Below are 27994 nucleotides of genomic sequence, written 5' to 3'. Positions count from 1 at the left end.
CACATATTATGTGCCAAGTACTGCTCTAGGCATTGAAGTAAGTTTCTGCGCGGGTACAATGTGCTATTTTAATATGCGTATGTCTGTGTGGAAGGAATAGATGCAATGGAATGGAAGACAACAAAACAGAATAGAATGGCAGGACAGAGAAGCTTGCAGCTGGGGAATCTGCTGGTTCAGACAGGTGGTCAGGTAAAGTCTCTCTAAGGAGACACTAGGTGAGCAGGGCCCTGAGTCTAATAAAGGGCAGACCAGTAACTATCTGCAGAGTGAAGTAGGCAGAGAGGACAGGAGGTACAAAGCTCTGGAGATAAAAACATGCTTAGCCTCTTTGAGGAACGTCAAGAAGGCTATGTGGCTAGGGCAATCACATAGGTGGACAGAAAAATAGGAATACATTCAGAGGATTGGTCAGGGGTCAGGAAATGTAGGGCTTAGGAGTCCTTAGTAAGGAAGAGCACGCATTTCTTCTAAGTGCAGTAAGAGGCTGATGGAAAGTTCTAGGGAAGGGAGAAACATTTGAGATGATTTAACTTGCATCTAAAAAAAAATGATTTTGGCTGATATATGGGAAACAAAATGTAGAAGATCAAGAGCAAAAGTAGGGAGAGCAGTTATGATGCTGCCACGATAGTCTAGGCAAGAGATAACGGTGGCCTGGACTTGGGTGTAGTGGCATACATGCTAAGAATCTATTTCATAAGTAGAGCCTGGAGGAATTTCTGATGAACACCAGGTATGGTATTTAAGATAGAAGTATCTCAAGTTCGCAGCCTATTCAACAGATGAATGAGAGAGAGGCCCTTTATGGGTTAGAGAATTCCTTGGAAAGGAGAAAGTCTGGGGATGAAAATCAAAGAGTTCAGCTTGGGACTATTTTATTCAAGATGCTACTAGGATTCTAAGAAAGGTATCAAGTGAGTAGCTATATATATGAATCTGGAGTTAGAAGTCATCAGTGTGAAGTCATTTGAACTAGGTGAGATTCCTTTGGAGTGAGCTTAGACAGGGAAGAAGTCCCAAGTACAGAGCCTCTAGTCATACCAACATTTGTTGAGAAAGAGAAGGATCTAGGCGAAGACTTGGAAGGAATAGCCAAATAAATTGGGAAGAAAACCAGCAGAATATGCTGTCCCAAAAGTGAAATGGAGAAAATCTCCAAGAAAGAGTGACTGCAGATGTGTCATGCTGCCAAGAGCTTCTGGAAGACTAAAAACTACCTACCTCACTTGGCAATGTGGAAATCATTGGTGACAACAACATGGCAGTTTCACTGGAATTTACTGTGATAAATGAATTGGAGTGAATTCAAGAGAGCATCAGAAAAACGGAAATATAGACAAATATGAGCAACTTTTTTCAATGAGTTTTTTGCTTTCGAGAGATACAGAGACATGGAGTGGTAGCTAGAGAAGAATGTGGGGTCAGGGTGTGGTTCCAGATGGGCGGTGGTATGGTATATTGAATGCTCAATGAGAATGACCCAGTAGAAGAGAAAATGATCCTGATGCAGGAGAGGCAGGTGATAACTGAAGGAGCAACGCCTCTGAATAGGTAAGAAGGGATGGTGGAGTTTGCCATGAGGGGAGGGGATGGACTAGATGGATAGAAGCAGATGGTTCATCCATTCTAATACGAGGAAAAGCAGAGCGCATAGCTATAGCTGCAGACAGATCACCAGAACTGTTCGGCAAGAGGATGTGTAGATTCTCTTCCTATTGCTTTTATTTTCTGATGGAGGAAATAAGGTTATAGGTAAGAATGAGACAGATAGCACTGCCCCTTTTAAAGAAGGTCTGACAGGTACTCAAAGAATGACAGGATAAATTCAATAGGTAAATATAGGAGGGTCACCATGCAGCACCTGAAGTTTAGTTACAAACATTCAAGTGAAACCTGGTGGGGTACAGTTTTTCTTTAGTCATATCCATCTATTTGAAAGCAGGAATGGAGTACATGGCAAATCAGGATTTAATAAGAATTGGGGTTTAGCCAGCTGAGCCTGACAGAGTGAAAAGGGAAGTTAGGAGTATTAACCAGGAACCAATTTTAAGATGGAACATAAAATGTAAGTAAAGAAAGAAGTAGGGATGTGATGAGAGGGTAATGGGAAAAAAGGTAGTAAGAATAATGTATTATACATCCCAGTGGAGTTAAAAAATTGTTGGGAGTCCAGGTTCTAGAAAGAGAGTGCTAGAAAGATAATAGAAGTGGAATCTGAAAATGGTATGCTTGAAATGGCAATTTTGAAGGGGGTGTATTGTTTAGTAAAGCAAAAAGTGAAGATATGCTTCTTCCAGAAAATGGGTGCTGGAGGTAGGGTAGAGCTAAGATCACTGTGGGGACAAAGGTCAGGGAATAGAGACACTGAAATCACCAAGACTGACAACAAGAACAGTGATAAATATGGAGAGCCCAGTGAATGATGCTATTCAGTGGTGTAGAGTATTGAGTGGTGTAGTAGAAGCATGTGCTTCAAGGGAGCTGTGGTTCAGTGAGGGAGGGAGTTGTGGAAGTAGCAACAAGGAAGACTAAGGAGTAAAGAAGACACCTACCTATTCCCCTTTCATATGCTACTAATATTTATCACAATTATTGAATGTAAACTTAATTAATGTCTAAAAACAAGAAAAGTTAAAATGAGGGAAACTTTGGGAGAAAAATAACTGCTTATCTAAATTAGACTGATTTATTATTATCTTTTAGAAGAGGGATGGGCAGAGGGAGAGAAAGAACCTATAGCAGTCTCCATGCCCAGTGCGTGAGTCCATTGCGAAGCCTGATCCCACAACCCTGGGATCATGACCTGAGCTGAAATCAACAGTCGGATGCTTAACCAACTGAGCCACCCAGACAACCCAGGCTGAATTATTTTTTAAGATGAAAATTACAGGGATCCCTGGGTGGCTCAGCGGTTTGGTGCCTGCCTTCAGCCCAAGGCATGATCCTGGAGTCCTGGGATTGGGTCCTGCATCGGGCTCCCTGCATAGAGCCTGCTCCTCCTCTGCCTGTCTCTGCCTCTGCCTCTCTCTCTCTCTCTCTGCGTCTGTCATGAATAAATAAATAAATTTTAAAAAAAGATGGAAATTACAATTAGAGTGGGATTTTAAAAATTGTAGTTCATGTCCCATTAAAATCAATTTAATGAGTCACAATAAGCTTTTTTAAAAAATTAAAAAGAAAATAGGATTTTTGGATACAGTAATAGTATTGTTTCATAATACTTTTGTTTCACTTATATACATTTATATATAGTGGTAATGAATAAAAGAAGTCTAAATGCAGGTAGCAATCAAAGGGTTTGAATGTCTTTGATTTAAGGTAATCATAAAATTTTAAAAATGACTTTTAAGACTATGTAAGAGCTCCCATATAATTTCTTATTTATCTTAATTTCTGGATTGCAGAGGCCTCTTATATCTCTTAGTTAGACACAAAAGGTCTAATCACCACTCCTTGCCCAGGAGACCATGCTACAGAAACTACCAAGAAAGCTCTTCTGAGGTATGGCAGGTATTGTGATTGTTACACAAAAGTGTATTTTGCACTAGTAGTACAGTAATTTGCATGAGAATATTAAGAGTCATAACCCATACTTACTTCACCATCTTTGGCAAGCTTTCTACCACACCGCATACTATTTCCCTCTAGTTCTTCTTTATTGATTTCTTGAGGCCTAGAAATATACATAAGATGTGAAATCTCATAGAAAATAGGCAACTAATAGTTTAAAAAGAATTAAGTTTAAAAGAAGAGAAAAATTGGCTAATGGATTTAAAAATATCTTTTTGTGGTTACAAAAAAATACAAAAAGCACTGATTAAATCTTGCCCATTGCCTTTGCTAAATTAAAAAAATTAGTAACTTTAATGTTTTTCTTAGCTCTGACTTTTGGACTACTTTTATTAGGGCTTAGCCAAACCAGAGGGAAAAAAATATCTACAAGAAATTGTTCTCATCAAAAAAATAAAACACTGAAAAGTCTAAGTAAAATACGTTAAAATCTATTTAAGATGTGACTTGGTATCATCTACCACTGGACAGTACTTCATATCCAAGCTATCTTTTATGTAGTATAATCATGCAAAGTCAGTATTTAATAGAAGCAGCTATAGAATTGTATCAATTGATCTTTCTTGGTTCCCAAGAAAGCCTTAATCAACTAAGAAAAATACTTTATTTCAAGTTATGATAACAAAAAGCCATGATTAGTTTGGAACCCCAAATGATAGAAATAATACAATATATTCATCATATACAACATTTATTAAGTGCCTAGATATAGATACTAGGGACTTCAATCATCATCAAATTAAAATAGTGAAACAAATATACAAAAAATAAGTAAATGTAAACATGTCCTTGACATCCAAGAGTTCATTCTAGTAGAGATATAAGTAACAATTACAATTATGTGGAGAGAGTTGTGAAGTTAGGGCAGGAAGAGGGCACAGATTTACTGCCTGGGATTAGAGAGGGATCATCACAGAGGAGGTATTATTTGTGCCAAGTGGGAGTTTGTTGAAGTAGAGGTTAGGGGTGGATTCAATGCAGGACAAGGGCACTTCAGGTAGAAGGTCTAGTAGGTAAAAAGAATCTAGAGCATAAAAGAATCCCAAATATATGAAGAATTTCATACATCAAGAGTTTAAGATGAGCACGAGAGGAGGCGAAGTGAAAGACATTTGGGATAGACTTGGACAAGCCCCCCAGACTATGCTAATAAGAGTTTTAACTTTTCCTGTAGATCGTAGAGAGTTCCCAGGCATTAGTTCTGTTACTTTGACATTTTTTATTATGAAAAATTTCAAACGTAAAAGTAGATAAAATAGTATAATGAGCTAAATTTTTTCACCATCTAGCTCAATAATTTTGTTTTAGTTTACTCCAAGCCTACTTCTCCCCATATCCCTTCTGGCTGATCATTTTGAGGCTAATCCTCCAGGCATATCCTTTAATCTGTAAATAGTTCAATATAAATTTCTTAAAGACAAGGAATTTTTTTAAATGTTAATATAATATATATCACATATAAATAACAATAGTCCCTATCATTAAATCCTTGGACATATTTAAGCAGGGAAGTGACACAATTATATTTCTGCTTCAGAAAGATTATCTGTTGGCAATGTGGAAGGAAGAACATGAAAGAAAACTGTGGAGGTAGATTTTATTAGATTATAACCTAGCACTCAGGAAATACACGGTCTTCTTCACTTTAGTAACCCTGCAGCAGTAAGCAGATGCTCAGTGTCTATAAAACAGAGCACTTCATTGGGGTGCTATAATCATACATAAACTTCTGAGGGGAGGAAACCCACTTATTCCAGCTCAGTCTTTTGGGTCAGACTCTATGTTCAACTCAGTAAAGATACAGATGAGGAAAATCTTGAAAAATAAGAACACCCAACATCTAAAAACTGAATATACAAAAGAATGAGGATGACTTTGAAAATATTTCATATATTACAAAATGCTTTGAATCTGAATTCCATTAAATAATTAACTTTCTTTTTTTTGGTTTTTGTTATTTCTTTTTTTTTTTTTTTTAAGATTTTATTTATTTATTCATGAGAAACACAGACAGGGAGGAGAGAGAGAGAGGCAGAGACACAGGCAGAGAGAGAAGCAGGCTCCATGCAGGGAGCCCGATGTGAGACTCGATCCCGGGTCTCCAGGATCACACCCTGGGCTGAAGGCGGCACTAAACCGCTGAGCCACCCGGGTTGCCTGATTTGTTATTATTTCTATTTCAACAATCTTAGTGTGTTTGTGTAGGATAAGTATGCTGTGAATATATTTGGAAAAAGATGGAATATAAATTATAAAGTAGAAACCAAGAATCCTGGAAAATAACCTCATAATCATTACCATGAGTTTGTATAACACTCTCAGACAGTCACTGTGTGGATAAAACATAACTAGGTCATATATTTTAGCAAGTTTTTTGGTACATGAAAATGTGTTAAATCAGGGGCAAAAAAAAAGTCAAACTTAAGGCCTCTTCCATATATACTCACAGATGGATTGTCTCCTCACATGGCCTATAGCCAAGAAGCTAGTATAAAGATCAAATAATAAATGTGGAAGTACTTCTGTGAACTGCAAAGCACACTGAAAGAATAGATATCTGCTTTTCCTTCAAATGAAAAAAGCACAAAAATATTGTGTGTGTGCGGGGGGGGGGTCATCTATAACTGGATTATGTTAATTCATTTTAGACTCAGAGATCTTTAAAATACTTCTTAGATAATTAATAAAAAGTACAATATCACAATACTACCACAAATAAGATTAGCTTTACCTATAAAGAAGTATGAAAATCATTCTTTGTGAAACCATTACTCCAAGTAATATTTCAGTATGTTGAAAGAAAATCCTAATATAACACCAGGTGAAACACAGTTTATGAATTATTCAGTTTTTATAAATAAGTAAATGACTATTCAAACATTTCACTAATTGACCAGAAAGATTATTAATATTGATGTTACATAAATATAAGAATAAAAGCTGATTAATGATCTTTTCCCTACTTTAACACCTCTTGATTTTTCAATATAATAAATGCATTTTAAAATTCATAGCAGGGTTTGTTTGTTTATTATGAACAATGAAATGACCTAACATACTTACCCCACCTCACTGTCTTGTTCTGCCCGGAGCATAGCAAGCCATTGCTGTTTATACACTGAAGACAGCCATTCTAAATATAAAAATAGATAAATGTAAAATAATAATAATATGAAGAACATAAAACATTAAAAAATTTTAAGAACTAGGGGCAGCCCGGTGGCTCAGTGGTTTAGTGCCACCTTCAGCCCGGGGCGTGATCCTGGAGACCCGGGATCGAGTCCCATGTCGGGCTCCCTGCATGGAGCCTGCTTCTCCCTCTCCCTATGTCTCTGCCTCTGTGTCTCTCATGAATAAATAAATAAAATCTTAAAAAAAATTAAGAACTGGATAAAATTGTTACTTTTTTTTTTAAAGATTTTATTTATTCAGGAAAAACACAGAGGGGGGGCAGAGGCAGGCAGAGGGAGAAGTAGGCTCCATGCAGGGAGCCTGATGTGGGACTTGACCCTCAGCCAAAAGCAGACACTCAACCCCTGAGCCACCCAGGCATCCCAAAATTGTTACATTTCTAAGCTTAAAATAGCAACAACTAGATCTGGCAGTTTAGATTTTACAAATGCTCTTTAACAATATGGCTAGGGCAGCCTGGGTGACTCAGCAGTTTAGTGCCACCTTCGGCCCAGGGCATGATCCTGAGGTCCTGGGATGGAGTCCCACATCAGGATCCCTGCATGGAGCCTGCTTCTCCCTCTGCCTGTGTCTCTGCCCCCTCCCCCATATCTCTCATGAATAAATAAATAAAATATTAAAAAACAAAACAATATGGCTTAATGATTTTTAGTGTGGTAAACGCTATTTTGCTTTGCTTTAAGATGGACTGTACTTAGATTATATGCATTCACATTAGGATTTAAATCTTTAAAGTAGATTTTTGCATTTAATAGTTTCCTTGTCATAGCTCATATTAATTTTTGTGAGAAACATACGCAAAGTACTATTTTGTTTTCATATAATTTTTATAGAAAACTGAATATATATTAATTTATTAAATTATATAAAAATAACAATTAATGGGAGATAAATTATCAGATGAATCATGCATACTCAAAAATAATTTTGCAGGGTACCTAAGTGCCATAGTTGGGTTAGGCATCCGGACTCTTGGTTTCAACTCAGGTTGTAATCTCAGAGCAGTGAGATATTGAGCCCTGTGACAGTACTGTGTGTGGAGTCTGCTTGATATTCTTTCCCCTTCACCCCCTCCCACTTGTTATTTCTCACTCTCTAAAATAAATAAATCTTTTAAAAAATAATAATTTTGCCATATTAGATTTAGGTAATTTATTAAAAAGAGATTTTAATTTATTCTAAATGGAATAAAAGTTACAGTTATATCTTTTTTTTTTTTTAAAAGCGTTTATTTTTAATATTTTTTTTTCAATTTTTATTTATTTATGATAGTCACAGAGAGAGAGAGAGAGAGGCAGAGACACAGGCAGAGGGAGAAGCAGGCTCCATGCACCGGGAGCCCGACGTGGGATTCGATCCCGGGTCTCCAGGATCGCGCCCTGGGCCAAAGGCAGGCGCCAAACCGCTGCGCCACCCAGGGATCCCCAGTTATATCTTTAATAAGCATATAATTTTTACCCACAGGTCTATGTAAACTGAAATTTTAGTTAAAATTTATTAAAAATATAGATAGAACTGGCTTAGTACCATACTTATTTTTGTTTTTATTATATTCCCAACCAAAGAACAGATTTTCTGTTTTTTTTAAGTTAAATGATTTTTCAATCTCTATTAGAAGAATGTAAACCCTACTGTGATTAAAATCCACATTTCACTTCATAAGTCTTTTAAAATAAAGGTATCCAGATGACTTGCACTGTTTATTGGTATCTTCCCTTAAAACTCTATAAATACACTTTAACAAACAGTGTATATTCTCATTCATTTGGGGAATATAAATAATAGTGAAAGGGAATATAAGGGAAGGGAGAAGAAATGTGTGGGAAATATCAGAAAGGGAGAACATAAAGACTCGTAACTCTGGGAAATGAACTAGGGGTGGTGGAAGGGGAGGAGGGCGGGGGGTGGGGGTGAATGGGTGACGGGCACTGAGGGGGACACTTGACGGGATGAGCACTGGGTGTTATTCTGTATGTTGGTAAATTGAACACCAATAAAAAATTAATTTATTAAAAAAATAAAAAATAAAAAATAAAAAAATACACTTTGAATGTTTCGTTCTGTCAAAATATTCTTGTTATTATGCAGAATAACTACTAAATATCTAGGCCACATATAATTTGTTTTCAGTAGGTAAAGACTAGTAAAGTTTATGTGAGTCAGTATAAATGCATACATATTGTGTATTTTATTTGCAATGCATTCTGATTTTTAAATTCTGTTCTAATGTATTTTTTTTTATAAAGTTCTACAACTTGGAATAAATTGTAAGACTTGATTTTTTTTATTTATTTATGATAGTCACACAGAGAGAGAGAGAGAGACAGAGACATAGGCAGAGGGAGAAGCAGGCTCCATACACTGGGAGCCCGACGTGGGATTCGATCCCGGGTCTCCAGGATCGCGCCCTGGGCCAAAGGCAGGCACTAAACCGCTGCGCCACCCAGGGATCCCTAATGTATTTTTTAAGAAAAAAGGAGCTGATCTTTTCTCGTTAAAATAGATTTCTTAATTCACTGATAGTTATGCCTCTAAGATAAAATGCATTGATCTAGGGATGTAGAATATGGTTTTCATGATTCATTTATAAAACTGGAATGAAAAGGTTACACATAAATATTGATATTCTCAAATATCATGTAAGATACAGCATGTGAAAAGGTTTTAAAATTCAATTTTAAAATTTAAAGTTTTGGGCAGCCAGGTGGCTCAGTTGTTTCGTGCTGCCTTCAGCCTAGGACCTGATCCTGGAGTCCCAGAATCAGGTCCCACGTCGGGCTCCCTGCATGGAGCCTGCTTCTCCCTCTGCCTGTGTCTCTGCCTCTCTCTCTCTCATGAATAAATAAAATCTTTAAAAAATAAATAAATAAAATTTAAATTTCTCACAACCCTGTGGAGCCTGGGTGGCTGAGTCAGTTAAGTGTCCAACTCTTTTTTTTTTTTTTTTTTTAAAGATTTATTTTATTTGAGAGAGAGAGAAAGAGGATCTTAATGCTAGGCATGGAGCCAAGATGGGCCTAATCCTAGGACCCCAAAATCATGACCTGAGCAGAAATGAAGAGTCATGCTCAACTGGCTGAGCCACCCAGGTGCCCCAAGCCTCCGACTTAATCTCAGCTCAGGTCATCATGATCTCAGGGCCGTGAAAATTGAGCCTGCATAAGATTCTCTCTCTCTCCCTTGGAGCCTCCTTGCCCCTACTCTCTTTCTCTCTAAAAACATAAAATTTTCACCTTTCAATAATCTCCTTTAAAACCAAAAGCACCAAAGAAAAAAAAAATTCGAAACCAAACACCCCAAAAAACCAAAAACCACTTCAACAAATTAAAAACATGGGTACATAGTTCTGTCTCTCCTTTCTTGTCTTACTTTAAACAAGTAAAAAGTCAAACTAGAAATCTTTCTAGTCACTGGTAGTTTACCCTGTAGCCCAAAAATAAGTCCATAGAACAGTAAGTTCAAATGCAATGTTGAAAAAAAAAAAAAAAAAAAAAAGAATCTCTGCTAAAATGAGTTTGAGAACATGGGATGAAAATAATTAAGACAGGTTCATCTTTATATCGTTTTTAATACAATTATATGCAGTCCTGTCTCCAAAAGGTAGATATACTACAGAGTTTGCCAGAATCCTTTTTAGCAGAGTTAGTATTCACTTTTTTTTTTTTTTTTTTTTTAAATTTATGATAGTCACAGAGAGAGAGAGAGGCAGAGACACAGGCAGAGGGAGAAGCAGGCTCCATGCACTGGGAGCCCGATATGGGATTTGATCCCGGGTCTCTTTTTTTTTTTTTAATTTTTATTTATTTATGATAGTCCCAGAGAGAGAGAGAGAGAGAGATAGGCAGAGACATAGGCAGAGGGAGAAGCAGGCTCCATGCACCGGGAGCCTGATGTGGGATTCGATCCCGGGTCTCCAGGATCGCGCCCTAGGCCAAAGGCAGGCGCCAAACCGCTGCGCCACCCAGGGATCCCAGCAGAGTTAGTATTCAATGCAAAGATTCCTTTAAGAAACTTCCATCCAGGAAAATAATCTTAAATACTTATTTTAAATGTTGTTAGACCAAAGCCCCATACAAAAGCTCAAAATGGGCGTTAACAAGGTGCCATCTGACTGTGCCTTGGACTCAGCTACAGATCTAGCATATAGTAATTCTGAATGTAAACAGAGTATTTTTCCAACAGAATAGATGAGATAAGTCAGATAAATTTAGATTACTTCTCTTGTCTTACACAAAGGATATGGTACAAAGGGTCTCCAAAAGCATAATATTTTAAAATCTAATGTCTTAGCCTTACAAATTTTAAAAAAACAAAAAGATAAAGGATGCCTGGGTGGTTTGGTTTAAGTGTCTGTTGACTTCAGCTTGGTCTCCAGGTGGGTTCACACTGGGTGTGGAACCTACTTAGGATTCTCTCTCCCTCTTTTTGCCCCTCTCCCCTTTTTAGACAAACAAAATAAAAAAGATATGTTCCTAATTTACTCAGTATTTTATTACTTAAGTGAAAGAAAAGGTGTATTTTTCAGGTATATACACACAAAAAAATTTACTTATAATCAGTAAAGTTTATAGCAAAAAACAGCCTACAAGTTGAACTGCTATACAAAACACTTAAGTCAGATGTAGATCGTGAAGACCAAAAGTTTACATAATAAAAAAATTCCCATATGGACAAATAAGAGTATTTTGAATAGAGCATCTAGGTATGAAGTATCAGTAACACTATGGAAAAGTCTGACTTTTAAGTAACCAGTAAGAGTGAAAACAATATGATTACAGAACAAGAAAGACGTGGGGCTGCATTTGAGCTGTGCTTCTCACTAGCTGTATGGCAGGACAATTATACTTTACTTCGTCTGTAAATGGGGACAACTACCTTGATGAATTTCAAAGTTATGTTACAAAATAGACATTAAATGCAGTATCTGGCATACACAGAATACTTTGAAGAATCTACACATATTTGCTTACTTTTCCCCATCCTCTCCCTTTACAGTTTTTAGGTTAGCAGCTAGAAATGAAATTTGAGAGCGTAAATGCACGATTAGGCCATATGTAAATCAGTATGTTTTAGAAAACAATTTTAGTTTTCACAGAGTGCCTACTACTTGTCAATCAGTGCCCTATGTACTAGAAGGAAAAGGTTGTAAAACCTATGGGCCTCACAGTTCAACAAGAACACAGATACATTCTGCACTTAGGTCATCTAGCAAACGATGACAACGTCTTAATCAAGGGAATGCCTTGGGTAAAGGAAGGTGGTGATTTTGAGAACTATCTATGAAAATATCTACAGGGCTTGGTGAATGGATGTGGAGGAAAGAGTTTTAGGAGGAGTGTAGGCTGACTTCCAGGAATTTGTCTTTTTCGTAAGGCTGGGCTATTTATTAATGGTGTTAATGATTAATAGGAACACAGGAAGAAAAAAAGCAGGCAGGGATTGGGGCTGAAGAAGAAATTTAAGTACTGTTTTGAACAGATGGCCGGAAGCAATTTATAGATGGCAAGACAGCAGTTGAATATCGAAGTATGAAATTCAGGGGAGAGGTCAGAACTGGAATCTTTTAATAAATCATATGAACAAAGAATATTACTCTGGGAGAATGAAAAAATCAATGGGTCAAAAGTATTCTCAGGAAGTTAAGAAGTAGGCAGACTAAGAGACACTTACAAAAGAAAAAGAGAAGGAATGGTTAGAGAAATAGGAAAAGACTCAGGAAAGAACAGCATTTCTAAACCATGGGAGTACAGTAGGGAATTTCAAGAAAAAAACAAACAAACCATAACATAAAATGCTAAGTAGGCTAAATGAGGCCAGTAGACTTTGCAAACAGAACAACCCTAACTTTTGCTAGAAGGTCTGAGTGAAACAGTGAGGGCAAGGGACAGACTGCAGAGTGCTGAGAAATTACTAAAAGGAAGGAGACAGCATCTGAAGAAGGGGGCTTAGAAGGTTGCTTTGTAGGGGAGGGAGCAGCGTCAAGGGAAGCTTTCTGGTCTTGTTTTGTAATAAGAGATTTGACCATATTTTAAAGGCTAAGGTAGAGTAGGGAGGGCAAAGGCTGAAGATACAATTTAAATGATAAGGTTTAATTTCAGAACAAACATGAAGTGGTAAGATCATGACATGAACAGAGCAGGAGGTTGGCTTGACAGGGAGGGAGCACCTCAACTGTAAGACAGGAAGACAGGTGAGGAAGAATAGGAATTGAACAAGTTATTACCTGATTACCCCAAATTTATATTAAAAAAAAAAACAACAGAATTCCCATACTGACTGGGAGGTGACTGATAGGAAGATTGAACAGAATGGCAGAGGTCTAATACAATTAATGAAGTAAATGAAAAAGAGAGTGGCCAAAGTGACCAAATAAATGCAGTGTAAGAAGTCCCAAAGTGCAAGCTTAGTGTTGAAATGTGAATTTGTAGTGCACCAGTACAAAATTGGTAAAAAACCTCTGTAGCAATACTCCTCTGAGAACTGCTACAGACCCTTCTCCCAGGGACTGAATACTCAGTGGAACCCAGAGCTCAAATGCTATAGAAACAAAATTTAATTTAGTTTTAGGATTTTGCCAAGTGGAAGGACACAAAGGTGAAGGCAACTGTTGAGAGAGAGTAGTTCAGATGATCAATCATGAAATCCAGGCCCTAAAAAGGAAGGAGGTTTGAAAGCCTGGTAGAAAATGGAGGGCTTAAAATGGACTGGAAATCAAGTAACAGTATAAAAGGAAATGAAGCTATGAACACGCTATACGGTTGGTTATACGTGGCCTGAAAACTACTTGATTTCCGATGCTGAGCAATTCTGGGTTTCAAGGTTCACGGTATTTCTGTGGATGGTGAGTGTCCAATGATCACAAAACATGTTACTGTGGTGGAGGTCCAATTAGTCGGAGGCCAGGGAACGGAATAGAATGATCATTTAAGTACATTATGTGACTGGGCAGACGTGGAAAGGTAAATCCAGTGTCTTCAGTGAATGCGGAAGAATGATAGGGTCAAGAAAGTATAGAGGGTGAGTTAGATGCTATGCAGTAATAGTTTCGGAAAGGGCACTGAGGGACTAGGACCATGAACGTCTGGCCTCCTATTCCTATATTTTCAGGGTGTTTTAACTGACAGAAACTCCTCTAGAGAGAGAATATAGTGCCTTCTAGGAGAGTTAAATAAATGGAGAAAAGTGATGGAAGACATGAGAGTTTGTTGACCTGGGTCCCAGAGTACATAATGTAAAGGTCTGGGAGGAATGGTAACAAGATAGATCAGATGTACCAAGGAGGGCTAAGGCAGGACAGTAAAAGTATACAGTAAGACAGTTTTTTTTTTTAAGATTTTATTTATTTATTCATGAGAATACACAGAGAGGAGAGAGAGAGAGAGAGAGAGGCAGAGACACAGGCAGAGGGAGAAGCAGGCTTCATGCAGGGAGCCTGCTTCTCTCTCTCTCTGCCTCTCTCTCTGTATCTCTCATTCATAAATAAATAAAATCTTTAAAAAAATAAAAATAAAGAATAAATAAAATGGAACATTCTAAAGTAAAGAAAAAGCCCTCTACTGTGATTTTAGGTCTGGAAAAAATGGCTGAAATCTGGTCAGAAATGTGGAATCTAAATTATTTTCAACTTTATACTGAATAAAACATGTCAGACTAAAATACTTTCACCCACCTTATATTCAAAGAATATAAAGCTTACGCACGTGCATCATAGATACACCTACACTGAATTACTTCAGAACAGACTTTTTTCCACTTCTTTCAAAACTCATCTCTGACAAGCCTTGAAAGGAAGTACAGTTAAGAGTGTAATTGGCCCTAGCATCTAGTATTACACCTCTCTAGGGCCTGGCATAGAACACACATGAGAACTATTAGAGATCTGCTATATTACAGGGAACATAATCTTCATAGAAACTGTCACTGGAAAAAAAAAATACCACAACCATGCAAATGTAATATGCAGCCTTTTATCTTGGCTTTCTAAAATTACTACTATAAAAACAATTTATACAAAATTAACAGAAAAAGTGTCTATAAACCTGCTAGAGTGATTTTATAAAAATGTGTTACTTTCAAATAGACCAGAAGTGTTAACTGTAGGTTTACTTTCCATTTAATACCTAACTATAGATTTTGAGAACAATTTAAATCCATAAACATACATCTATATTAAAAATTGAGCTATCAAAAACAATATAACTTTTTAGACAAATCTATAACTAATTATTAATGTTCACAAATTTAGAAATAAATCTTCAAATTCTATTTCCTATTTTTTATATGCATATATAGTACTAAGCTAAATCTCACATAAGCACTAGAGACTTAGAAAATCAAATCTGTAATTGTTTAACAAACTTAAATTATTATAATTAGCAAAGATATTACATTTGCTTTGACATAAGGTTTAAGACTAGAATAAGAAAAAAAGCAAATTTAAGGAGTATTAATAATAAAAGCAGTAATGATCTTTAAATGATACTTTAGGGATGCCTGGGTGGCTCAGCGGTTGCGCACCTGCCTTCGGGCACCTGCCTTCGGCTCGAGTCATGATCCCAGGATCCGGGATCGAGTCCCACCATCGGGCTCCCTGCGAGGAGCCTGCTTCTCCCTCTGCCTCTCTCTCTCTCAGTCTATGTCTCTCATGAATAAACAAATAAATACATCTTAAAAACAAGCAAACAAACTTCATTTACAGTATACTTCAAAACTCATTTTTAAAAGTCTGGTCTAAAATAGTGCATTAGTTAAATTAAAGAACATCCATATTAATAAAAATTTTAGTATATATTATATATTTTTGTTTTTGTTTTAATGTGTATATATTAATAAAGAGGACTAGAAGAAATTCACCAAGATATTAACCCTAGATAATAGGATTTGTTTCTTTTTCCTCATACTTAAAAAAACAACACAAAACAAAACTGTAACAGAAAACGAGAGTCCTTTAAATAGTCTGGATTGTGCTAAGTGATATGGGAAAATACTCACTATAAAATGTGGACACAGAAAATTACCTATATAATATGATTTCACTTTGGTACAAAAGTGTGTCTCTTAATGGGATTAAGGTTAATTTCTATTCTCTTTATTATTCTTTTTTACAACATAATCAGAAAGATATTACTTAAAATCATAATTTTGTCATGTTCTCTTACCTGAAGGTACCAAAGAATCTTGTTCGATAATTCTTGCAGAGGCCAAATCACTGATAATATACTGTAACCTTAAATGTCTGAATACTGACACAAATGGTTTTCCTTGTTCGGTTTCAAGGAAGGTCATACCTTCAAAATCTATAAAAAACAGTTTAAATCAATAGGCATTCTTTTCAAATGTATCTAATTTTATTCCTAAATGTTTTTATGGGCAGGGAGACACAGACACACAGACACATGTATGTCTATCAGAATACAAATAAGCTACTTTACAAAGATTATACACACCTGTGGTGTATGGATAAAAACCTGGGAAAGATTTAGGAAGAAGCCCCAGGAAACTAATTTTGGTCCCAAGTGGCCTTTGGGCTGAGAATTCACTTGTGTACCTTGTTTCTGGAGTTTGGAGCTTCCAGTGCAGCAAGGTTTGGAAAAAGAAGGCTTGAGAATGGTAGTTAGGGTTACGGTCTCTCACCAGAAACCTTCTCTCAGAGACTGAACACTCTAGTGGAACCCAGAGCTCGAATGCCAAACACAGGACATGCATGGGTTTGTCTTTTGGGATTCATCTAATTTATGCTTTAGCTACATGTGATGAACACTACTAGTTAATATGTTAATTCTCTATCATAGTACCAAATAAGATACAAAGACACTATAGCCACAAGGATAGTATTTATTATTAAAACAATTCAAGTTTATGAAGTATGTGAATTTTTTCTTTTAGGGAGAATTTCAGGTTATTTCTAAAAATAGTTGCTCTCAGTTGTATTCAAATGTGCTTTCATGAGTGTGAAGGAAAGGTCTAGTTCCTACTATCATATAGAAACTTGTGCAAAAGCCCTAGCCTATTTTCTATTAAAAAGGGATACCCATGTGAGCATACTCTGTGCTGCTATTAAGGATGGAGAAAAAAGTTGAGTTGCTACTGTTATCTATTATGGCTAAAACTATGTTTCACATGGAACACAGTACTGTGAACAAGAAAGTAGATGATGTCCACTAAAATAATTTTTTCCTGAAATCAGCAAAAAGACAGTCTATTTAATGAAAAGTATTTTCATAATTTTCTAATTTTTACCCCATACATTTTTTGTATTCCTTTGGTGTCTGCTCAGAGTCAAAGTAAACAAAAAAGCAGTAAATTCATTTTAAAAATTAAGTTAACTTTGCTTACTTATGTGGAGTTAACGTCCTTTTTTTAAGGATAACATTAGTTCTAGTGTTCATATGTTGAATCAAATGTGCCAATTCATGGGCTGTACTATGAATACCATTATGGTCTTACAGATGCCCCATCACATGAACAAGTAATAAAAATCTAATACCTGGAGTGGGCACCTGGGTGGCTCATTCTGTTGAGTGTCTGACTCATGATTTAGGCTTGGATCATGATCTCAGGGTCGTGAGATTAGGCCCAAGTCAGGCTCTATGCTCAGCAGACAATCTGCTTGAGATTCTGTCTCCCTCTCTCTTTAGCCCTCCTTCCCAGTTCATGCACATGCGCACTCTCTCTTAAATAAATCTTAAAAAAAAAAAAATCTAATACTAGATCATCTAGAAATCTGGAAATTATCTCATGAAGCCCTTTTTTCAAGAGTATAGAAAAGATTAGCCAATTTACTTTTGTAAGAATTCATGAATTAAAAATATATTTTAAAGATTGTAGCTGGCCAAGTATAGCCATATTAATTGCACTAGCCAAGTTCAATGGCAGTCCCTATGAATAACTGTGTAGAACAAAGTCTAAATTTCCACTGTTTCTTGTAGTCCTGAGCAATGTATATGAAAAGTCAAATAATTAATAAAACCTAAGAGAAATGTCTCAAAATATAATGGGACAGGGGACTACAAGTGGTTTTTCTGTCCTATTTCCTGAGTCCTCACCACTTTGATAATTTTTTAAAAAGATTTATTTATTTGAGAGAGACTGAGAAAGAGAGTTGGGGGGGAAGGGCAGTGGGAGAGAGAGAATCTCAAGCAGACCACCTGCTAAGCTCAGAGCCTGATGGGGGGGATTGATCCCATGACCCTGAGACATGACCTGAGCCAAAATCAAGAGTCAGACCCTCAACCAATGGAGCCACCCAGGCTCCCCTCTCTTTGATCATTTTAAAACCATATGACATGGGACGCCTGGGTGGCTGAGTGGTTGAGCATCTGCCTTTGGCTCAGGGCGTGATTCCAAGGTCCTGGGATTGAGTGCCACAACAGGCCCCCTGCAGGGAACCTGCTTCTCCCTCTGCCTGAGTCTCTGGCTCTCTCTCCCTGGCTCTCTCTCTCTCTCTCTCTGGCTCTCATGAATTTTTTTTCTTTAAAATAAAAATAAAACTGTATGACATGACCTTAAAAGTCCTCACTGAAACACAAGGCATCATACATTTTGTTTTATGCAATAAGTGTCTCCCTGAAAAGTTATCTAAAACTGTGTACTTCTACACGACTGAGGCCAGAATGAAGAGCGTAGAGGAAAAATCTTAATGGGACTGCTGGAGTTCAAATGAGCATAAGTTTCTGTTGGGATTCACCTAACAGCTCCCCAGTTTCCAGAGTGCCTTTGTCTTTTTAGCTTCTCCAACACCTCCTTAACCTCTTTCAGTTGTTCTCTCTCTCCATTTGGTTTTTTGTTTAAATTTTCTCCTCTATAACTTCTCTAATGCCTCTTTAATTGCCATAATGTAGCTCTAAAGTATAATTTAAAATATAAGTTTAGAATTTTGTTCTTCAAGGCAATCAAGTTAGGTTTTTTTTGGTATGGTCCTTTGTATTTTTGGTTCATGAGCTTGACAGGAAAATAACTTATCTGGCTCTGAGTTAGGAAATCTCTCTGTATAAAATAACTTCACAAAATTTATTTAAATAAGACATAAAGAGCACTAGATTTTAAATTAAGAACTTCTACTCATCAAAAGATATCCGTAAGAAAGCAAGAAGGCAATCTACAAACTAGAAGATAAATGACAAAGGATTGGTTATCAGGAATAAAGAATGCCTATTGTGTTATTAAGAAAACACAAATATGATATTAAAATAGGAAAAAGAATGGATATTTCACAGAAGAGGAAACATATGGCTAATAAACATGTAAAGAACTGTTCAATCTCCTCAAGGAAATGACAAATTAAGACCACAATATGAAACTGTCCAATAACAACTAAAATCAGATGCTATGTTGTCCAGTGGTGCTAGAGATGGCCTGCACTGGCTTATAAGAGCTGATGGTGTGTATTTCTTAACTCTGCATTCAATGTCAGTGATATCATGTTGGTAGCTTGGAATCAGCCACATTGGGAGAATTTGTATCATGGAAATTTAAAAAACTGCAAATCAGGGATTATTTTTTCAGAGACCACCTTACTAGTACACCACTATGTTACATATATTAAGACATACATGCATAATACAATAACATTTTCTTAAGGGAATAATAAACACAAAATTCAAGATAGTGGTTGGGAAAGTCAGAGGAAACAACAGGAGAGAAGCACAAGTAACTGAAGTTACTAATGTTCTAGTACTTGAAGATTAGTTTGTGGGGGTTCAGTATATTATTAAAAATAAAAAACGTGGCCATCCATGGACCAAAAATGACCATGAACTAATAAGGATTATGATTTATCCACTTCTTTGTACCTAAAAAATTTTTCTCTATTATCTGTTCTAGCAAAGTAAAAAATAAATACACTGCATGTTCCCTCTGTCCCAATAAGAAAGAATTTAATGGCAGCTGATCTTAATGAATTTTAGAACGATTTTCTCTAAGAATCCAACAAAACTTATGAGAACTTATGGAAGTTCTCACTCTGCAAAATGCATGCAACACACACATACCTGTAAAGTTGTGCATGTTCTTTTGGGGTTAGTGATACACTGAGGCCTGTAGATGGGCCCCCCAAGCCCGAGTTAAGAACTGTTGCTTGATAGGGCTAATGTGTTAGGGAAAATTCAATGTAGTCAAATAAAAGATGAATGTAATCACCAAGACCTGTTGGTGATAAAATGGGAAAAATAATAGTTTGGGGGAATCAAACTATGGTGTTAGTTCGAGGGAAAATAATTGTTAATACTTGGCAAGGCATTTTTCTTATTTTTACTTTTCTCAATTTATATTAGGGGCTGATGTAGATAACTGCTTACTGTCCTCACCAGATCTAAAATTCTCTAGGTCTACAAATAAGTTAGAACCTGATTTTAATAAATTTCAATTAAAAAGGCCCAAAAAACAAATTCTCAAAAGTTTCAGGCATACCTTTTCTCCTCTTAGAAAACCAGACATCTGTTTCAGTCAAAAGCTGTTTTAAAGATCCATTCCATGAAGGCACAAGTTGAAGGAACATCCACTTAAATTTAAGAAAAAAATTACAAGATTTCATGTTACAATTTTACATTCAAACTGCTTCCACCTTAAAACATAGTATCTAAAAAATTTAATTTCCAATACATGCAGTTGAAAGAAGTAGAACTATTATGTGATATGCTTACAAGCTTTAAATTCATCATGGCTTTGGACTACCTGGGTGGTTCAATTGGTTAAGCATCTGATTCTTGACTTCAGCTCAAGTCATGATGTCAGGGTTGTGAGATCAAGCCTTGCACTGGGCTCCTCGTTGGATGTGGAGCCTGCTTAAGAATCTCTCTCCCTCTCCCTCTTCCTTTGCCCCTCTGCCCCTCTCTCCCATTCTCCCTCTCTAGGAGAAAAAAAAAATCATCATGGCTTTAATTGTGGTCCAAAGATAAAAACTGGGATCCCTGGGTGGCGCAGCGGTTTGGCGCCTGCCTTTGGCCCAGGGCGTGATCCTGGAGACCCGGGATCGAATCCCACGTCGGGCTCCCGGTGCTTGGAGCCTGCTTCTCCCTCTGCCTATGTCTCTGCCTCTCTCTCTCTCTGTGACTATCATAAATAATAAAAAAAAATTAAAAAAACAAAAAACAAAAAACAAAGATAAAAACTAAAACAGTGTGTGATAAAGAATGATCAAATTCCTAAAAAATATGGCCTCAAACACAGTATAGTTACACAAATTAAAATGGTAAAGGTTGGGCAGCCCAGGTGGCTCAGCGGTTTAGTGCCTGCCTTCGGCCCAGGGCCTGATCCTGGAGTCCCAGGATCGAGTCCCACGTCAGGCTCCCAGCATGGAGTCTGCTCCTCCTACTGTCTGTGTCTCTGCCTCTCTCAAGAATAAATAAAATCTTAAAAAAAAAAAGAGGGAAAGGTTTTATATATGTTACATTAGTCATTTTACACTAATTTATTCTACTCAACTCAATTTTGCAAAATATTGTGTAAAGTTATAAAAACAATCTTAATTATCTAATAATAATTTAGTAGATTATTTAATAATCGTCTATTAAACAAGGGAAAAAGGAGTTTCTTACTGTTTTATCCTGGTCCTGCCAATTAATAGCTGGACAAATTACCTAATATCTCTGGGCCTTAATTTTTTCATTTATAAAATGAGCATGATACTTCATGGGACACTGAGAATTATTTTTTTTTTAAGATTTTATTTATTCATGAGAGACAGAAAAAGAGAGAGGCAGAGACATAGGCAGAGGGAGAAGCAGGCTCCATGCAGGGAGCCCCATGTGGGACTCGATCCCGGGACCCCAGGATCACGGCTTGAGCCAAAGGCAGACACTCAATTGCTGAGCCACCCAGGCTCCCCATACATTGAAAGAATTATTAGGTGTAACTTACTTTGAATAGTGCCTGGCACATAGTAAGCACTTATCATTACTGGCATAAAAGCAATTACAACAATAGGAAACAAAGAATGCTACCAGTGGCTCAGAGATAGAAATGGGCTGTCCACCCTTCAATGACTGCATAACTAAGTTACTAAACTTCCTTGAAAAAAACCAAACAAACAGTAATAGAATCTCATCCCTACCACAAAAACAAGCAATTGCAATAATATAACTTAGAAGATGTCTCATTCCCTAATTTCAAAGCTGTGTTAAACGGAGATTGTATTGCTAGGGCCAAAAGGTTAGCGGCAAAATTATTCAGTGGGAAAAGCAATGGACTAGGACTCACAAACCTGGGTTCTACCTCAAATCTGTCAGTAACTATAAGAGTTCTAAGTCCTACCATCTACAGAACAAGAATGATAGCTGATTTGTCTCTTCAGAGTTATAAAAATAAAAATGTTAAAACGTTTCAAATGGATGAAATAAAACATGTGCCTGAAGTACAAATAAGGTCTTTAAAAAATTTCACCATTTTCTAGAAAAAGTGAAATTTTCATCATGAAGTCATTACTTCAACTTTCAAAACATTTCTAAAAACCATATAAATTAACATTTCTGATTATGTAAATAATACATCCTCATGGTTGAAAAAAATCTGGGAAAAAAACAGAAACATATTCCTAGGATAGAAAAGTGTATGTGAAACCAAACAAAAGAAACAGGATGGGAGCTCTCATGGCCCAGCACTTGTCATCAATGCAGACCCAACAGTAAGACAGGTGCCTCACATTTCCAATAGGAAGAAACCTACTTTACTACTCTAGCAGGAAAAAGGAAGAATTTCTCCTTGTCCAGCAACAAGCTCAGCCAATAAGAAGACACCACAACTCAGACAACAAGGAACTCACTTTCCTCCAACAGACTTTCATTCAAAGCAGCCCCTCCCAAATTCTTTTTTTTTTTTTATTTTTTTTTAAATTTTTATTTATTTATGATAGTCACAGAGAGAGAGAGGCAGAGACACAGGCAGAGGGAGAAGCAAGCTCCATGCACCGGGAGCCCGATGTGGGATTCGATCCCGGGTCTCCAGAATCGCGCCCCGGGCCAAAGGCAGGCGCCAAACCGCTGCGCCTCCCAGGGATCCCCCTATCTTTTCTCTATAATGTTCCTTTCCTTTGAGGTCTGGAGTTGCCTATGGTTTGTCATAGCATACATGTCACAAATTGCAATTCCTCTACTATTCCCAAATAAATCCATTTTGCTGGTAAAATAACTGGCTATTATACTTTTAAGGTTGACAAGTATAAAGAATGAAATTAAAATCACTCATGACAGCAAATCCCTAAACAAATAATTTTTTTAACATTATGGCATATTTCCTCTTACATTTACACCATTCCTTTTTCCCCGGATACTAGCTGTTTCTAATTTTTCACTATTGTAAGTAATGCTGAGGTGATGCCCTTACATATTATGTCAATACCTTTTTAAGAGCTGTGTATACATCCATCTCCACTTGCATCACAAATAAGTTAGATGAGCCAATGAGCTGTTTCATGACATTTATACTAGAAAAGATAAAGCAGAGGTAGAGTTTATTCTTGTGCAGACTAAAATACTCTGGTGGAATTAAAAAATTTTAATTCTTTCTTATGAAAAGAAAATGTGGAATTAAAAATTATATCAGTCTTTTTGCCCAAGACGGAAGAATCTTAGACAGAAACAACCTACGTGAACACAAGGATACTTTTAATTCAGACAGTATACTATGAAAGGTCTTTCTTTGAACAGGAAAACAAAGAGCTTTGATCTGCTAATTAACCCAGTTAAAACAAGGTTCTCCATGAGATAACTTTTAGTATGCTCTGATAAAGTGGCAGGGTTCTTATAGGTCTTTCTTGCCCATTCATTGTTGTTTTTTGTTGTTGTTTTTTTTTAAGACATGTCAAAATTTCACTGAAATGTCTATTATCTTCAAAGTAACCTTTAACATCAAAGCCTGAGAAAACTGCTTGGTCATAAAACATATTATTACTATTAATGAGTAAGATCAAGAAATATGTATTAGTGGAAAGGATATCACCAGCTGTTTTTCCCCCCTTCCTTTAAGCCATAAAAAGCCAGAAGGACATCTAGGTTTTTAAGATGACCACTACAATTTCTTTTTGAAAGAGCTCAATGAGAAATTATAAACAAGAAAAAAAAAAAAGTGTTTCTAATGATATTCAAACCAAACATAATGCAGAGCTTTGTTTATACCCTGATATCACTAGTAATACTTCTCAAACTTTTCTACCAAAGTACCTCTTAAGGGCAGAGGAAAGGAACGGACCCAGGAATACAAGAGATGGTCTAGCAATAAAAATAACACATTTACTACTTCTTGTATTTCATCTTTAAAGTTCAAAGAAACTTGAATTCTCTCTATTCCATATTGTATTTAAACATAAGAATGTTTGTCTTTTTCCTACTTGCCCACCCACCCCTGCAAAAAAAAAAAAAAAAAAAAAAATTCAGTAAAATTGACATCACAGGGGATGTTTTGAGGGCAGAAACCATGAATTAATAATCTCTGAATCCTTCACAGCCCCTAACAGAGTACCTTCATATATAGTGGACATTCAGGAAGTATTTGTTGAAGGAAGGCAGGCAGGAAGGAATATATTCAAAAGGCCAACCTGACCATGAATTTAACTTCATTAGACCTAGTATAAAGTTTAAAACAATTTTCTTAAACCTAATTTTGCAGGGGTGCCTGGCTGGCTCAGTTGGTGAAGCATGTGACTCTTGATCTTAAGGTTGTGAGTTCAAACTCCATGTTCGGTGTGATTACTTAAAATAAAAATCTTTAAAACTTAATTTTGCAATGGTAAAGATGGTTTTTAAAACTTTTAGATTCTCTAAGAACCTAGCAAAAGTGAGGTAACACTTGATACTTTTCTATAGTTTTATATTAGCAGTAAGTTTTTATATTAAAATTGGTTAAAATAGTAGACATACATATTATTTTTTCATATTATTTATGACAAAGAAATTTGTGAAGCATTTCTTCAGTTCATAGATGTCAAGATACCTTTCATTAAATTGTTCACTTTTTCATAAGTAATATATTTTTGCATAAAGGAAATGCATACCTTAACAAATAAACATTATTTAGAATGATTAATTACAAAGTTATTTAAAATTAAAATACCTGAGTTCCTTAAAAAGTTCAACATTCTGGTGAGTCATCAAATTGTTCAGAAGCCATTCAAGGCACCTGAAATTAAAACATGGAATTATTTATTACATGATATGTAAATATATAATGTATTTATAACTTACTTAGTAGAACTTACAGTTAAAATAAAAAACAATTAGTCTTGCTAGAACATGCTCAAATTTTTAAATTAAACAACCAAAAATTTAGTATTGTTTTTGTCAGCAGTTATTAAGGAAATATTCTCTTTATATTAATAAGTGCATATCTAATTAAGAAAATCTCATTTCAGGTTTGAGTTACATCATTTATGAAAGTACTTGCATACTTCTATAACCTTCTTTGTAATTTGAAAATGGGTACTGAAATTCTCAGGAGTTAAAAACATTGCCAGTAGGTGTATTGATACAATGTCTATTATGCCTACTACTTAAAAAATATTAATAAAAAAAGACACTGTAAAGAGTGACCAGAGTTTTCATAAGCCACATATAAACATGTATAACCCACCCATGGTCACTTACATAGACAACACTTTCAAGAAATTTACTAATTTATCCAAATGTAAAACAGGACTTTAACAAAATTCTAGTCCTGTATCTTTTTTTTATTTCTTTCTTTTTTATAGCTATACATTCTCTTAAGAAACCAAAGCAGCCAAATTCCCACAAGTGGGATGGGAGGAAAAATAAAAAAGGTAACTCACTTTTTCTTTACAGAATCTAATCCATAGGTCCCTGCTGATGTGTAATAGCCACATACAGTTTTCACATTAATTGTTTCCTTCATTGTCTCACCACACTGCTGTATTAAACCATCCTGCAAATATAAATAAGCACTGGAAAGGCCCATTTCACATGGGAAAAATTAGCTCTGAATATGTGCTTTTACATATTAAAAAGTTAAAAAAAAAAAAAAGGAGAAATGAAAGAAAACTCATCAAGTGTAGCAAGCCTAAATCTGAAGTCCAGTAAAAATACTGAAAAAAATCCAGCAAGTATTCAACTAAATACTTGGAATTGAAAAGCAGAATGGAGGGGGTAAAAAGCAGTAAGGTAGTAAAGTAACAGATGAACACTGCTATTCTTTCTTTTGTATTCTTCCCCTCTCCAGGACCGGCAAATTTAAGCACCATTCGGCCTGGTTCGCCTATTCTCTTTCAATTAAGATCTCTTAACATACTCAGTCAACCATGTGATGGAGCTAGGCAAGTGAACAGTATGAATCATCAGAAGTGTTTATAACTACAAAACACTTATCAATTTCTAAGAGATGTACCTAAAACAAATATATTATTATTTACATTGAAATATTAATCTGAAATGTTTAGATGTAAGATTTCAAATGAACTAATTTTATTCAATATATGAAAAAATGTTACTTTTTACCTAAATTTCTGAAATACATTCACCATGCAAGTATATTATTAAATTAGTTAGTGAAGTCATAAAGATAATGCAGAAAATGGATTTAGGACAAAACCAAAAGGACTAAAGTTAGAAAATAAAGTGTACTTGTTGAAAATTAAGTATTAAAAGGATCACAGCATGTAAAAAATCAAATGATTTCAACTAAGTATATTGAGCAAGCTATTTACTAATACTTCACACAGATCAGCATACAAATGTCACAGAAAAGGAAACAATTAACTTTTTCTAAAGATCAAAATAAAGTACTAACTCTGTTAGGATTTTAAACTTACCTGGAAGTCATTTGAGACTACCTGCCCCCCTCTAGCTCCTTCCGCTTTCCTCTTAATATCTTGTCTGTCACCAAGTCCGTGGATTATCCCGGATTAATCTTTCTGTGATCCAGTTTTTACTCTCCATGCTTATCACTACTGCCCAACCTTAGACCCTCACTTGGACTACTGCAGTAAGATTACTCATCTTTTCTTCAATACATCCTTCACATGATTTCTGAAGTATTCTTTCTAAAACATAACTGTCTTTCCTCTGATCATTATCTTCCAAAAGGGGGCACATGGGTGGCTCAGTCAGTTGGGCACCCAACTTTTGTTTCGTTTCGGGTCATGGCCTCACGAGTCATACAATCAAGCTGGACATGAGGCTCTGAGCTCATCAGCAAGTCTGCTTGAGGATTCTCTCCCTCAGCCCTATCTCCCACTCACATGCACACTCTCTCTCAAATAATTAAATTTTTTTCTTTAAAAATTTTACTTTTATCTATTTTTTGTTGTTGTTATTTATCTATTTTTAAAGATTTTATTTATTCACGAGAGACATAAAGAGAAAGGCAGAGACACAGGCAGAGAGAAGAGGCTCCATACAGGAAGCCTGATGTGGGACTCGATCCTAGGACTCTGGGATCACGCCCTGAGCCAAAGACAGATGCTCAACCACTGAACCACCCAGGTGTCCCTCTTTAAAGATTTTATTTGACAGAGAGAGAGTGAGAGAGCACAAGCAGGGGAAGGGGCAGAGGGAGAAACAGGCTCCCCTGCTCAGCAGGGAGAGAAACAGGGCTCAATTCCAGGACCCCGGGATCATGACCTGAGCCAAAGGCCAACGCTTAATCAACTGAGCCACCGAGGCATCCCACAGAAGTTTTTAATTTTAATGAAGACCAGTTTATCAGTTATTTCTTTCATGGTTCATGCTTTTGGTGTTGTTTCTATAAATCATTACTATAAAAATAAAAATAAAATAAAATGCCCAATATATTAATATTTTTTAAAAAATCTTCCAAAAGTACCTACATACAAAGTCAAAACTTCTTAAAAGGTATAGAGGGATTTTCACAATCTGGCCTTGCTGCCTTCTCTACAACCCTTCTTAAACATTGTGTAAGCTAAAGAGCTTATATGTGCTTATCTCTGTGCTAGAGCCATATCCCACTCAGATTCTCTGATCCTCCACTGTTTCACATCTTACATCTGTATAAAAAGCTTCCTTCCGCTCTTCTTTCTTTGCAAGATAAATACATTTTCAGTCTTCATGATTCAACTTCCTCTTCTGCACCACCAAATTGAACTGACCACTCCCTCTGTTCATCTGCTAAATCCTACAGGATGTTTATTACCATACCTATAACACCAGACATTTCTTTATTACTGGGTCCCACACACACATTTTTATATATCTATATATATATTTTTTTTTTCCCCCCACTCACACATTATATTGTGAGTTCCCTAAAGGTTGGGACTAGGTCTTAATTT

At 36.2% G+C, this 27994-nt stretch overlaps 1 protein-coding gene across 2 annotated transcripts in view; it reads right to left on the bottom strand.

Annotated features, from left to right (window-relative positions):
- GMCL1 (germ cell-less 1, spermatogenesis associated) overlaps positions 1-27994 on the bottom strand; it is a 60767-nt gene that overhangs the window by 22338 nt on the left and 10435 nt on the right. For both annotated transcript variants that reach the window (XM_049115937.1, XM_025470637.3), the window contains exons 5-11: positions 25520-25632; positions 24808-24873; positions 23098-23182; positions 20173-20263; positions 15924-16061; positions 6637-6706; positions 3601-3676 (exon numbers count right to left, since the gene is read on the bottom strand). In XM_049115937.1, coding sequence (XP_048971894.1) covers positions 3601-3676; positions 6637-6706; positions 15924-16061; positions 20173-20263; positions 23098-23182; positions 24808-24873; positions 25520-25632 — 639 coding nt within the window. The remainder of the gene's footprint in view (positions 1-3600; positions 3677-6636; positions 6707-15923; positions 16062-20172; positions 20264-23097; positions 23183-24807; positions 24874-25519; positions 25633-27994) is intronic.

The sequence above is a fragment of the Canis lupus genome, chromosome 10 (genome assembly GCF_003254725.2).
Source record: "Canis lupus dingo isolate Sandy chromosome 10, ASM325472v2, whole genome shotgun sequence".
Taxonomy (NCBI): Eukaryota; Metazoa; Chordata; class Mammalia; order Carnivora; family Canidae; genus Canis; species Canis lupus.
This window is presented reverse-complemented; position numbering and strand designations above follow the sequence as displayed.